Source organism: Centroberyx gerrardi, chromosome 22, assembly GCF_048128805.1.
Source record: "Centroberyx gerrardi isolate f3 chromosome 22, fCenGer3.hap1.cur.20231027, whole genome shotgun sequence".
NCBI lineage: Eukaryota > Metazoa > Chordata > Actinopteri > Beryciformes > Berycidae > Centroberyx > Centroberyx gerrardi.
The window spans coordinates 11,057,138-11,071,528 of NC_136018.1; the positions used below are offsets into that span (position 1 = coordinate 11,057,138).

Genomic DNA, 14,391 nt, shown 5'->3' on the forward strand with positions numbered 1-14,391 from the left:
ACAGACAGTCGCCTCTCTTTCTCGCACACGCACACACACACACATACACACACACACACACACACAGTAGATCAGCAGATAGGGACACACTGCAAGGAGCCTGGATGACATTTTTAAAGCCTGTATCAATCAAAGTGTAGGAAAAAGTCATGGATCTTTACAATGTTTGTGTACAGTATAAATGGGATGACTATTAACAGCTAAACTGCTGTAAAAACTGCTGTTAAATGTTTCATCACCTGTACTACAATCTTACACAGGTGAGTGTTGGTGGTCTTCCTACTCCACCTGCTCATCCCCTGAACAGAAGAACCAATCAAGCAGTGGGAGGCTTTATAAGTGTGTAAAAGATGCCACATTTTCAAAAATGTTGTAGTAAAATAAAGTTTAAGTCAACAAATATCTCTTGTTTAAGTTATTTTTTACAGTATTGGTCAATTAAGTTTTGTTTATGGAGCTAGGACACCCCCCTTCTGTCCCTAATTGGTATATTCCAATAAGTTAAATTATGCACAGGTGAGTAGCTGGTGGTAGGTCAGTAAACGTCCTGCCCCTTGACTGATTTGGTCTGTAGCCACAACACCACATCTAACGTCTGTTATTAAAGATGGGGGAGAGGTTGCCAAGTCAGAAAAGCTATGTTTGCTCTTTTTTTGATTGTAAAGCCACGTTCAGTAAGTCATGGAAGCTAGAGGCTCACCTTTGCAAACACACAGGATTGGTAAGTGGTTCTAATCTGCTATAGTAAGCCAAACCGATGCAAAGCCTGAGATGCAAATACTTGCTTGACAAGATGAATGTAAAGTACAGCAGTCAAACAGCTGACATTATGTGTTTGCTTAACAATTAATGTTGTCCAATGATTGTTGGGTTTATCTGTGTAATGCTTCTCAACCTCAAGAGACCATTCTCCTGTGAGAATTGTGACAAGAGCTTTTGCACCCGCTATCAACTCACCAGACATGAGCTAAGCCACAGTGGGGATAAACCACACAGGTAAGCCACTGCATCCCTTTGTGATCACTAAGAAACTTCAAACAACTTATTTGGTGTTTCTCAAGCTGCCTTTGTTCAACTCCTGCACCTACCTGCTGCGGTCTGCAGGTGTCTGACTGACGGATGCTCTGAGGCCTTTGTCACAAATGCCAGCATGAAGAACCACATGGCTCGAGTTCACCAGCACCAGGAGAAGCAATATCGGGTACGAAAGTCTGTCCCTGACCCTTTGTTTTTGTATAACATGGAAAAGGCTTTTAAAAACACAATTCAAAGTGACAGACTTGCTCTATCACTGGGATTTTGCTTTACTGTCTTTCAGTGTGACCATCTGGGCTGTGGAAAGGACTTCAACAAGAGGAACCAACTGAATGCCCATAAGTGTGAGCACACACAGCTTCTGCCATTTCAGTGAGTACGGCTATGCAAATGGTACATGGACAACTGGAATTCTTATATGTACCCCATGATCACCAATCTGAACTTGTATCATTTGATACAGCTGTACTTTCAATGGCTGTACAAGGGAATTCTCTACTTGTGGAAAACTGAAGCACCATGAGAGAGTGCATGAAGGTTGGTGGTTTTAACCAGAATGTTGTAATCCTTGTTTTTCTGTTTTAATTGATGTAAAAACAAGTGTATCTGGTCCCCTATTACAGGTTACCCTTGCGAGGATGAAGGCTGTCCCTTCCAGGGGAAGACATGGACAGAATACCAGAAGCACAGAAAGATTCACAGAGGTATGAATGCACTGATGTGAAGCGCTAGTCTCCTGTCTTGGTGTATTACATGCCTTGCTACTCCTCAAGACCTACTGAGTCACAATAGCAGCCCATAAAATTGACTATGCAGATACCACTTGGTGTATTTCAGTGCATGCCATTGAATGGAAGCGTGACTTTGTGTTCTCAGTCAAGTTGCAGTGTGGAGAGTGCAAAAAGCTGTTTAACAATGCCTGGTTCTTGCACCATCATGCACTACATGTCCACTCTGGGGAGAAGAGGGTGTTCTGTTGCCCCAAAGAAGGGTGTGACAAAAAGTTCAGTCAGCGCTTCAACTTGGAGAGTCATGTACTGGGTGACCATGAGGGCAAGAAGCCCTTCAGCTGTGCCTATGCTGGCTGTGGAAAGAGCTTTGCCATGAAGGTAAACCTGCACACTATTGTCATTATGTGATGCTTGGATAAACTTGGAACAGCTGGATCCCCACAGATTAATCAATGCTTGGCCAACTGAGGTCCTGTAATCAGAACTGGCATCCTCAACATGAACATTACCTGAGCTTTTCTTAAGATTTGATGGCTGTAACTTTGTATGTAGTGTACTACTAGTTGGTGACTTGGCTTGTTCGATGTACTGTTCATTAGGAGAGTCTGTGGCGACATGGAGTGGTGCATGACCCAGCAAAGAAAAAGCTGCAGGTAATTTGTCCTTTCCCAGCCCTTTTTTCCACAAGGATAGATGTTTTTCCAAGCTTGTATAAGTTCTGTTGGCTTTCCAGAAACTACGTCCCAAAAGGAAGCACCCCTGGCGTAAGGCACAGCAACTGAGAACGGCAGCTGCATCTACACAAGCGGAGACCCACAAACTTGCTGCAAAGCTGCGCAAAACAAAGTTGGTGGATACCAACCCATGAGGCTGCACTGTACATGTCTGGTTCTATTAATGTTCATTTAAGGGTGGAACAAACCATTCAATATGTTTCTTTTCAGAGCACTTTTTGTTTATCCAAATATGAAATAAAGCCTCATTACTACAGCACTATGCTTAGCAATTTCTTTTAAACCTGTTTCAAATGGTCTGGTGACTCATAATTAGAAGTACAGTATATTAATAAACTCTCTGCTCATATCAAACATGCTGAACTAGCTTCAACAGTGTGTACACTTGCATGGTGGATTAGAGTCATTAATCCTTTGAAGGAAATCTTTATTAAACAAACAGAACACACATTCACACACATGTATAAAACTCCAGCTGACTGGACAGCTGGTTGTCATGGTGATGAGGCCTAAGGGCAGTTGAGCCCCCAGGGTGCGGCAGGTTTCTAATAAGGCCTGGGGCTTATTCAGCTGGATACAACGTTAGTGTTGCAGATAAAAAATCTTGATTAAAGTGATTATAGGTAATTATCCTAGATGACGGAGGATCAGAGGCTATGTTTTAGTACTATGTAATTCTATCTATACCTATAACGTTGCATCCATCTGAACATAACCCTGGATTCTACTACAGCCCGGTGAGGTGAATACAGCCCAGATAGTCTGCTACGGTTACAGTACCATTCTCCCTGTGGGAGTGAAGACAACATGACCATATGAACACAGCAGTGTGTGTGTGAGTGCAGTCTGTCGAGTGACGTGGCACGATCTGGAACAGTCCCCACCTGGTCAGGACAGGCTTGGCCCGGTCGGGTCCTGCTGGGTCTACAACAGTTCTGAATGGATTTGGTCCTGGATAAACCCAGTATGGAGCGATGTAGCATGTACCAGTTCACTTTGGCCGAGCTTGTTCCCAATATAGAACAGTCTGGTTGGATTCAGTCTGGTGCGGCGCAGCTTTGCTCAGCTTGCCTGTGATCTACGCCAGGCTGCCAGGCCAGGAGACCACAGTGAGCCCCACCCGGCTGCGCTGCTCCTTCAGCATGGGCACCAGTGCTGAGTGGCTCATTCCTGCTGTTGACAGCCCGTTGACCGCTACTATCATGTCACCACACCTAGGACGACACACCAGGAGACAAGTCAGCAGGGATTACAAACAGCACCTGACAGCTTGGAGTGATACGCCATTCAAATAGCATTATATGGTGATGTATCATATGAGGATAACTCATTTGAGATGACAGAAGCATTTGATACGGCCGTAGCTTACATTAGGAGGAAATTATATGAATTCATTTTAAGGAGAGATCACCCTCCACTTCACTTTTTTGCTATTGAGACATTAAGGAAAAGATACAGAGTAAGAAAGACCAGGGGAGAAAATCCTGATGGATTGCGACCCAGTTCAATGGAGGGAAATTACATTTCAGATTAACAACTACATAGTCTCTGGGCATTGTTCTTACACTTTAAGATTAATCAATGAATCCTCCAGAGAGCAGAAGCCTCCATTCACTTACATCCAGGGATATAGTGGAGGGTAAATCCACCTTAACTCTGTTCTTACACCTTTTAACTTGCAGAATAGCGTTTACTCCCCTTTTTAGCCTGACATAAATCTACATGACATAAATTCATAGTATGTATGAAGATGGGGTGGTTTAAGGAAAAAAGTGTTGTGCGTTATGATGATCACCAAATGGAGGTCATAGTTTTTCTACGTTCTTATTCATCACTACATCACACCAGCCACAGTCAGTCATGTGAAGGACGACTGATCACTCACTTGAGGCGGCCGTCGTAGTACGCAGGTGTTCCAAGGACAATGGTCTTGATAAAGAATGCCTGGTTGCTATGGTTTTCCTCGTATCCCCCGACGATGCTGAAGCCCCAACTGCCAGGATGGCTTCTACGCAGTACAATCTCATGACTACTGTGCAGGTAGCTGGAAGACAAGAGGAAACTACTGATGAGAAAGAATGGAGGGTGTAGGGGAGGGAGGTAGGGCTGTCACAAAAGTGACAAATATTTATGTTGACTGGAGATTATGTGGAACATTGGGACTATGCTATGAACTGCAATGCAGGTGGACATGCAGGTGGGCTCATGTTCAAGATTTGCTCAGTTAGAATTTAGTTATTTCATTTTAAATGAGAAACAGGGCAGGGATTATTCACAACAGCAGAACACTTTTTAAAGCAAAAAAAAAGTTTTGAAAAATCATAGTGGTGAATTTTGCAATTGTTTTGTTTTTTTCCTGTGATTAACTTGCATCCTTTGAGGGATATTGTACATTCAGGAAGTAAGAATAAGAGTGGGAGAGGAGCAGTGGTAGAGAAGAGAACATGAAAGGTGTGTGTGTGTGGGGGGTAATTAATGAGAAAGATCGAGACTGGCTAAGAGATGGAGAGCAAAGGAGGGGGAAAGAAGGAGTGAAATAAGAGAGAAGAAGGTACTGTCTGTACCAGTCTGAGTCAGATAGACAGCAGACCACCACATGCCCCTCCAATGATAATCCGCATCTTATATCACAGTTCAACGCAACACACAGTCATAATGGCCACACGGACATACAACAACACATATACATTCAGTGTGATCTGCCGAGGTGCTCAGACATCACATCATAGTGTTGCATCATAGCAGTACACCCAGAAACGCTCACACATCACACAATTCTTCAAGCACATTCAAATCCACACCACACGATTACATTCAAAGACAACTACATACCTAAGCCACCCTCCCTCTCGTCTTACATGTCTCCCGGCTTCTTACCTGGGCAGGCCCAGCCACATGACCCAGGAGGGGGACCAGCTGGCGTCGTAGTCGCTGTCGTGGGTGTGAGACAGCAGCTGGTCATGGCCGTGCTCCTCCACCATGCTGACCTCCAGGGCCCGCAGCTGGACGGAGGGCGAGGCAGCGCTGGCCTTCAAGGTGCCCACTGCCTCGCTGTGGCTCAGGTAGGTCAAGTCTTGCCCATTGATACTCAGCAGGACGTCACCTGAAACATGGAGTGGAAAGAGAGGGTGAGGAAGAGAGGCTGTTGCCTTCAATTCCTGGAATTGGAATTGGAATGTCACCCAGCTCTAAGGAAACAGAATTGGAACTGAATTGGAATGACAAGAGACAGAATTGAATTCCATTAAATTCCATAAAATTCCACTTCTAAGAGAGGTTGTCTTGACTTAAATGACTTAAACATAAATCAAACATTAGGAATCAAATAAGACAGTTAAACAAAACAAATACACTCAATCATAATGTATGTATTCCGATTACATGTTAGGCATCAAACACCAGTTTCAAAGAACAGTTTCTCTTATGATATTCAGTTTTGAAAATATATAACACTACATGTAATCTCAGATATGTGGTAAGGAAAAAACAAAAAAACATGGAATTTCACAGAATTTCATTGAAATAAATTAAACTTCCAGAAATTCGAATTCAATTCCAATTCTGTTTTCTGTAGGTTTTTTCACATTCCAATTCCAATTCCAATTCCTCAGTTGAATTAGAATTGATGAGTTCATTCATGAATTGACCCCAACACTGCGTTGCATTCCTATCATGCCAATAATGTGTATTTGACTGAACACTCCTGTTATTTCACTTTTACAAGGCAAAGCAGCGCTCACCTCGTTTGATTCGTCCGTCCCTCGACAAGCAGCCGTGTGGTTGGACACTGGTCACAAAGATTGGCAGCTCCCCGCTCTTGCTGCCCCGCCCCCCTGCCACAGTCATGCCCAGAGACTCATGGGGCTCCTTCTTCACAGTGATATGTTTCTCCTTACAGGTCACACACTGGGAGAGGTCCTGGACGTCACGCAGAGGCAACACACACACACACACACACACAAACACACACACACACATAGGTTCAATCCCTACCACAGCCAATTTGTCCTTTAACAGCTGTGTGTCTAAATGTCCTTGAGCCTGCTTAGTCATTGTAAGTCACACTGGAGGATAGATCATAATGTAAATATTAAAGCACAAACACTTGCATGTTCAGAATGCAAACACATTAAAATTCACACACAGGTACATATCTAGGCTACACACACTCTCCAACCAACCCACCCACCCACACAAACACATACATACACACACACACACACACACACACACACACACACACACAGCTCATCCCCTCACTCTATGGGTGCTGGTGCGGGACAGGTGCATGGGCACAGGACTCGGGGTGGAGCTGTGGTTGGGCAGGAAGTGATCAAGGCAGTAGAGGTCTCTGGTGGAGCTGGACTTTGGTGGTGGAGGAGGAGTTGGCTTGCTGGGTCGGCCAATCAGCAGATGGACTCTCTCTCCGCTGGCCTATGAAGTCAGAGTCGGCGCTTTAGGAACAACCCCGAATAAACAACGTTGTCTTATCCTTTGCTCCTCACTCTATCGGTCAAATTTCTGCATCTGTCTTGCGTCGCTTTTATCTGCAACCAGTATCCATTCTTACCTGTATGATCTGTGCGGCCTGTTCTGGAGTGCCGTGACGAAGGTCCTGGTCATTGACCGCCAGCACGCGGTCGTTACTGCACAGCCTGCCGTCCTTGGCTGCCAGTCCTCCCTCCAGCAGGTCCAGCACAAACACCCCTGCCTCGTCGGTCCGCCGCACCAGCTTGATGCCCAGCTGCTCCGACGAGTCCCGCTTGTGTAGGGTGATTCTCAGGCTGGCGGGGCTGGAGGGGGTGCCCTCGGGGGTGGAGCAGGGGGCGTGGGGCACAGCCGGGGTGGAGGAGGAAGAGGAGGGAGGGGCCCGGGACGCACAGCGGCGCTCCCGAAGTACAGTCAGCTGCAGAGTGGTGCAGGGGCGGGCCAGCGTCGAGCGGGCAAAACTGTGGGGCACGTTACTGATGTCCACATTGTTCACCTTGGGAGAGAGGGAAGTTGGAGAGAAGTTAGAAGGTGTATAAAGGTAAAACAGTGATGGATGGTGGTTTAAGGAGGAGGAAGACAAGATGATTTGCAAGGCATAGGAAAGGAAACATCAAGACAGGACTGAGAGGAGGTGTGATGGAAATATGGTGGCAGCGGGAGCCTGAAGGTTAGAGAAGCGGGATCGCGATGGGAAGAAAAATCTCCACATAGGAAGTGAATGAATAATACTATAGCCTCCCTTAACAGCTACGATCAAGGTGAACCTTGAGCAAAGCACTTAACCACTAATTGCTCAAGTGAAGCTGAACAGTGGCCAACAGCACTCCCTTCCTCACTGTATGAAAATGAGGCAAGATGCTGTGAAAAAGAGCGTACATGTTCAGTAAATCTTCCCTGGATAAAGGTAAAACAGCAGTGAAGAAAGACAATAGAAATTGACGTTCGAAGGTTCTCACCTGTAGTATCTGATCCCCAGCCAGCAGCCTGCCGTCTCGTGCGATGACCCCGTCACGGTACACTTCCTGAATCACAATGTTAATGAGAGGCGTCTCGTTTCCCCCCACGATGCTGATGCCCAGCTCAACATAAGGGTTTGCACGGTGGACCTCTATGGTGGTTATCTCTCCTTCAGGAAGGGAGGGCAACTTCACACAGCCTAACGGACACACGTGAAATCACATTGCAAAGTTGCATTTCAAATTTCAATTTCAGATCTTCCTAGCCTATAGGATAATCATGTCTGAATGTGATTATCCCATCTCCTAAAATCACTGCTGGCAGAGAAAGTGTGGGTGGGGAAAGTAATGCCCTCCTTTCCCTCAACAACTTTCTTGATGTCCCATTGAGCAAGGCACTTAACCCCAACTGCTCCAGTGGCCAACAGCAGAAGACTGTGGTTATATTGGGCAGGTGTGAATATGAAGTAGGGTGTTGGAAAAGAGAACAGTTGAATTTCCCTGGATAATTTAAGGTTTAAAATAAACTCTCACACTACTCAGACTCACACAAAAGGTATCATTTCATATCTTATATTTCTAGTATTCAACCCTAGGGAAGACGCTCAGTTAAATGGAAGAGGTGACGCCGTACCCTCTTCAGCGGAGAGAGGCGGCGACTCGGGGCAGTCCCAGCCAGAGGAGGCGGAGCTAACAGAGCGGAGGAGGTGGATGCAGGGATTACTGAGGGGCCGCTTCACCCTGGGCACAACACACTCCAACCCTACCACACCTAGAAAGAGAGAGAGACAGAGAAAGAGGGACAGAGAGAGAGAGAGTCAAAGAGAGACTAAAAATGAGAGGTCTATAACTCACACATACACCCGCTCGGCGAGAAAAAAGCAAAATGTGTAAGAAATCAGCTGATTAAAGCAGTTACGTGGATATCTTTGCTACTGTGCCTTATCACTAGATTTAGTCGCAAGCTCAACTGGATTTTATGTACAATCTAAAGGTCTTCACTTTATCTTATCATCTGAGGCTGACAGAAGTTTCAAGTAAGGACGAGGCCAGCGGATGAACTCACTGTCTTCCTCGGTGCTTTCCTCGAAGGCGGGGTTGTCGAGGCCGGGGTCGTCCGTCCACATGGGCCCGCTGCTGCAGGCGGTGGGGGGACCCGAGGGTGGCGAGGGGGTGCTCTCCCTCAGGTCTGTCTGCGGCGAGCGGGGCGACCTGGGAGGGCTGGTCGCCATCGCTCGCTCATCCCCACTCTCGGACCGGGGGCCGTCCACACTCGTCTGCTGACACCGCGTCCCGGGACACCTTTCACCGAGCAACAGACGGGTTTAATAAAACAGCTATCCAGTGCCAGTCAGCCGGTCTGTTAGACATGTACGGAAAATCAAGGTCCACGTCAACTAATGTAATGTGATACTTTATTGATCCGCGCAGGGAAATTCTCTTCTTGCTTCTTGCCCCCTCCGCTCTCGCTCATGGACCCTTCAACAGGGCAGATTCTTGCTCATATGGGGGCTTAAACCCGGGTAAAATACACACATACACTCCCCAGTCTCTCTCACTGTTTCCTCACACCACGGCTCTTCTACCCACTTTGAGAGACACTTGCTGTCTCCAACGTTTAACCTGTCCACACATGCACACCCTCTGTAATAAGATCAACCGCTCCACCTTGACCACCACAGAACACTGTGGCACGGCATACTTGTCATTTAATCTAATAGACGGTGTCCAGTCCTTAATCTTCAACACAAACAATGCTGATTGACAAAGTCACACAGCGGCAGCCGAGTCATCCCACCCTTGGCCCCTGTTCCTATCTTAGACCTAAGTCTGCATGGTAGAGGAGAGGCGAGCCCACGTGAGCCAGAGGTTTAATCTTTACCCTACTAAATGAATGTCACGTCAGCCCTCACACTGACCTCTTTTGTCTGAAACCATCTTTCCCTGTCTTTACATAGCAAAGATTTCTTCCCTAGCCTACGTTGGGATGTACCCTTCTCCAAATGTGATTGATTAAAAGGTTTGGACAAGGAGACTGTTGACAGCGAAGGTTAAATGGGTTGGAGCTATGAAATACTGAGCCATAGGTTTGAAGGCTTGTCACCAGAACCGAGAAGGGCTACAGAACATACTTTCTGTTTCTTTGGGCTATCGCCACACTTGGATACAATTTCCAAGGCATACAATTGACAGGGCTAGGGGCTGTGGTAGGGGTCTCATGTCAAAACAGCTGACTAAGAAAAAGCCTTTTAGTTTAAGCAACAGCTTGTTAGCAATAGCTTGTTAGTGTGAGCTTGTTAAGGAAAATCTCCTCTTAGAGGTGTTAAGTGGGTATTGTATAACCGGTCAAAAAGCAAGTGTCAACACAGCAATGGAAGTTTCCTTAGCAACAGACACTGGTTTAAGGAATTCAACCAATGAGAGGTCTGTTCCTGAATCAATAATCATTAGATCATGCTAAGTGAACTCTAATTATAATCTTGTTCCACTCAACTGGAGCTACACACTGGAAGCCTTTTCCCACATTTACAGCATGATAAAAAGATAGGTACCAAGCAAAGTAACATCACTGTTTTAGCAATAAGTCTATATGCTGCATAAATTCTCCAAGTATTGCTACATTTATTCAGACAGCCTTTCACATGTTGAATTGACACTATTTTCATCCACGTAACAGCCAACAACATGTTCATCTGGGCTCTCCTTGACCCCCCTACCCTCACACTCATACATAAACACACACATACAATTGTCTTTCTCACTGACAAAGAGAGAGGCACAGAGAAAGAAAGAAAGAAAGAAAGGGACAGAGCGAGAGCGAGAGAGCGAGAGCGAGAGAGAGAGAGCGAGAGAGAGAGAGAGAGAGAGAGTAGCTTGATCAGAGAGAAAGCGAGGAAGCGGGTGAGAGAAAGATGCCATCTTGCCATCCCAAGTACGGCTGACCTGACGTCCCGCAGTGTTGAACTCACCACAGGTCAGGGTTGCCCTTGGCTGTTTCACAGAAGAAATGGTTGAAAAGGTCTCTGGTGTTGAAGTTGCTCAGCATGGTTGCAGAATGAGAACATGGAGCTTCTTGTCAGCCAACCCATGACTGCGGTAGGGAAACACTAATCCCCCGTCACATGACCTACAGCCCAATAATCCCCTCAGGGTCTCACAGCACCTGGTCCAAATGGGTCAAAAGCCAAACCATGTGGATGGACTGAGACCCTTAAGATGACAGCGGTTGAGTCTAACCATTCTGGACTAAGATCTACGGTACAGAGTGAATCTCGCCTGGTTCCCACCGGAAAAGAGCCAATTGCAAGTATGGAGGTGTTTCAAATGCACATCACTCTTCGACCAATGGTTATTAAGATAATGTTTGGAGAATATACATGTATGTGTGCCCTAGGTGACATACTAGTCAGTTTCAGTAAGTGTCCAATCCATCTGGTGTCTTTGCTAGTCATCTGATTGACACCAACATAACTGCAGCTCATACCTGTATTAGGCTTATGTGTCAGAAATGTGTGCGCAAAGATTAGCGTGCACTGATGTGTGAAATAGGTGCATGGATCAAATCTCTGTCATGTGTAGCCTGCCTGTCCTGTCCATGTTCATAGCATCTAATCTGTGAGTGTGTGTGTTTGTGCGCATGCTCGCTCACTCATACATGGGTCCATCTAGTATGTCTGCCTGTATGTGCATGAATATGTCATTGCAGTCCCTAGTACCTGTGTTTGAGGTGTGCCTCCAGGTCACAGCGGGGCATGCTGAGGGAGCACATTGGGGTCAAAGGGCAGGACACAGACAGCTTGTCCAGCAGCTTGTGAACCAGGATGCTGGACCTACGGCACGCCTGCAGCTGGAGCCGCGCCCTGTCCAGCGGGCAGAAGTCCCGTTCCTGCAGGAAGCTCCGTAGGCAGCGGGCACAGAAGGTGTGGCCGCACGGCGTGTCCAGCGGCTGGACCAGCGGCTGCAGGCAGATGTGGCACACCAGGTCATCGTCCACTTCCAGACGATAGTTGTAAAGGTGGTTCTCCCAGCTGCGGTGGATCTGGCCGCACTCGGGACACAGAGCCTCCAGGGCCGGCTCCGCTGGCCCGGCTGGACCCACCTCACAGCCCGGGCTGCCCATCCCTGCTCCTCCGACCCGATTTGGCTTTGGCACAAATGACTCCAGCGGGGGCTGCGGCGGGGGGTCGGGATGGGGCACGTGCTCCTATCCCATAAGCTTCAGAGGATGAGCCGGTTACGGAGAGGACAGATGCCCCCCAGTGGCCAATGGCACATCACCCTGCGGGTCAGAGGGCAAAGACGGAGGGTTAAACAGCTGTTTCAGAAAGACAAGTGTCTGCTTACGTGCTCGTGCATTTATTCATGTGGCAAATGCTTTGTGCACGAGCCCACGTGTTTGCGTGAATGTGTGTGTCAGGGAGACAGGGAGATGCACTGCGTGTGTGTGTGTGTGAGTGTGTGTGAGTGAATGTGTGAGTGCGCTGAGATTATGTATTGCTGCTCCTGCCCACTAATCTGGCAGTATAATCTCTCTTTTGCTCTCGCCTGCTGCAATCTTCCAATTCCACAGAGAGGGAATTATCTGGGATTGAGGCAGAGAGAGGACACAGATCAGAGGAAGTGGGATTGGGAGAGCAATAGAGAGGAAAATAGTGCCAGGGAGAGGTAGAGAGGGTTACAGAAAGAGAACGAGGAGAGGAAGAAAGAGAGGAAGAGAGGTGCAAGAGATTCATGGGATGCAGAAACCTGAAAGAGAAGATAGGAATGGGGAAAGAAAATGACAGGAAAAGGGATGGCGGGGAGACGAGGGAGGCGGGTGAGGCTCCAGAAGGGAATCAGACACACAGACGGTAAAGATGGTCACAGCCAAGAAAATGGCAGGAATTCTTGAAAGACTCTTCATAGCAAACAATTACTGCGGCTTGATATTTTCTCTTTCGTTGCAAGCTGTGTGTATGCGCTCTTTCCCATCTACAGCAGAGACAGAACCATTTCTAAGGGAGACATCCTGCCGCCTTGAAACACCGGCCCGCTCACCACTCTACCAAGCACAGTGGATCCTGAGAACTAATTTCCACTGGGCGTCACATCCAAAGCGATGTAGACCTTCTGCTAGTCTATTAGCCGAGACCCTCTGGGGGCTAATAAATAGCCATCGACAGGCAGCAGGGGGCGTGCTTCAACACATAGCGGGCCGGCCAAGCCACAGTGACTACCTGCCTCTGTTCCACTGAGGGTCTGCTCCTGTCTCCATGACGACCTGGAGCCTGTTCAGTGGGGCTTGACATTCAGAGTGTAGCCGGGGAAGGATGCAGCGGAGCCACACAACAGATGCACTTCTCTCAGCAGGACACTCCGCTCCTCCCTGCTACAGGCTGAAAGCTTGTCAGAGAGTGGAGACGATGAGAGCCCCTTGTTTTCTTCTTTTTGTGTGTGTTGTTTTTCCTCTTGTCTCCGTGACTACCCATTTCCGTGACAACCTGTCTCTGTCTCCTTGACTACCGGACCGGTAGTACTTATTTCAGTCTCCTTAAGTACGTGCTCCTGTCTCTGTGTGACTGGCTGCTTCTGTCTCTATCCCGCAGCTGGACATGAATTAATCATGAGGACACAAGGCTTCTCTGTTCCTATAACAAAGCTCTGACATCACCACATCACACGCGCACAGACGCACACACACAGACACACACACACGCACAGACAGACAGACTTGTCCACATGCAGGCACGCAAGAGCAAACATGCACACACACAGACACAGACACACACACACATGCACAGGGTCCTGTTGGGGGTATCAGAGCCTGTGAATGCTGTTTATCAATAAGTTAAGTCTTTAGGTCTTCACTGTGCCAGCAGTTTAGAGTGCCAGCCACAAAAGCACTTAAATCTATTTTAAACATTGTTGGACTCAGTAGCAACAGATTCCCTTACACACGCCATTTGAAGACTGGTAAATGCTTAATAGCTGCCATGAAATATCTCTCTTTTAATCCCAGAAGGGACTGTGTGTGTGTGTGTGTGTGTGTGTGTGTGTGTGTGTGTGTGTGTGTGCATGTGTGTGTCCAAGGCCACAGTGTTATTGTCAGTGCACTCATTGGCTTCCTTTGCTTTCTATTGATAAATAACTGTCTGGGCCCTGCACCTGCCCATGCTAGCAGATCAGTCATTTTTCAAAGATGACATCTAGACAATATAGAACATGCAATAAACTACCTCGTATGCACAAATGACATTTTCAACTAAGATAAAATGATGTTTTAGGCCATAAATCTCAAATCTGATGTCCTGTCGGCTTAGCCTACATTTTCATAAAGCCCTATCGTCGTCTCTTATCTTCAGCAATTTTCCAGAAAGGCTATTGGCTACTTGGAAGAATAGGCCTGCTACTATTTTGCAAGGTCCGTTGCAATAGGCTGCTTTTTTCAAAACAGTCAGATATGCA

General features: G+C 47.1%; 2 protein-coding genes across 2 annotated transcripts; one reads left to right on the forward strand and one right to left on the reverse strand.

Moving 5' to 3' along the window:
• The first annotated feature begins 607 nt into the window (after nt 1-607).
• gtf3ab (general transcription factor IIIA, b) lies at nt 608-2,634 on the forward strand. The gene is made up of 9 exons (XM_071913788.1): nt 608-721; nt 902-996; nt 1,105-1,201; nt 1,319-1,407; nt 1,499-1,572; nt 1,659-1,739; nt 1,912-2,144; nt 2,366-2,419; nt 2,500-2,634. The coding sequence occupies exons 1-9, from the start codon at nt 608-610 to the stop codon at nt 2,632-2,634; spliced, it is 972 nt and encodes a 323-aa protein (XP_071769889.1).
• An 882-nt stretch (nt 2,635-3,516) lies between these two features.
• Nucleotides 3,517-12,067, reverse strand: lnx2a (ligand of numb-protein X 2a). Its single transcript, XM_071913787.2, has 10 exons — nt 11,664-12,067; nt 9,014-9,249; nt 8,582-8,719; nt 7,948-8,147; nt 7,071-7,484; nt 6,761-6,934; nt 6,241-6,418; nt 5,378-5,603; nt 4,386-4,544; nt 3,517-3,714 (listed from the first exon to the last, which is right to left on the reverse strand). Exons 1-10 carry the CDS (start codon nt 12,065-12,067, stop codon nt 3,579-3,581), a joined length of 2,265 nt encoding a protein of 754 aa, XP_071769888.1. The 3' UTR covers nt 3,517-3,578.
• Nucleotides 12,068-14,391: the final 2,324 nt, after the last annotated feature.

Excerpts from the sequence above, each read along its gene's own strand:
- gtf3ab (XM_071913788.1), top strand. The coding sequence starts at position 608 with ATGGGGGAGAGGTTGCCAAGTCAGAAAAGCTATGTTTGCTCTTTTTTT. Across the intron at positions 1,740-1,911 it reads GCACAGAAAGATTCACAGAG|TCAAGTTGCAGTGTGGAGAG; the intron begins GTATGAATGCAC and ends TTGTGTTCTCAG. Across the intron at positions 2,145-2,365 it reads GAAAGAGCTTTGCCATGAAG|GAGAGTCTGTGGCGACATGG; the intron begins GTAAACCTGCAC and ends ACTGTTCATTAG.
- lnx2a (XM_071913787.2), bottom strand. The coding sequence starts at position 12,067 with ATGGGCAGCCCGGGCTGTGAGGTGGGTCCAGCCGGGCCAGCGGAGCCG. Across the intron at positions 6,935-7,070 it reads AGGCCGCACAGATCATACAG|GCCAGCGGAGAGAGAGTCCA; the intron begins GTAAGAATGGAT and ends CTGACTTCATAG. Across the intron at positions 5,604-6,240 it reads GGACGGACGAATCAAACGAG|GTGACGTCCTGCTGAGTATC; the intron begins GTGAGCGCTGCT and ends TCCATGTTTCAG.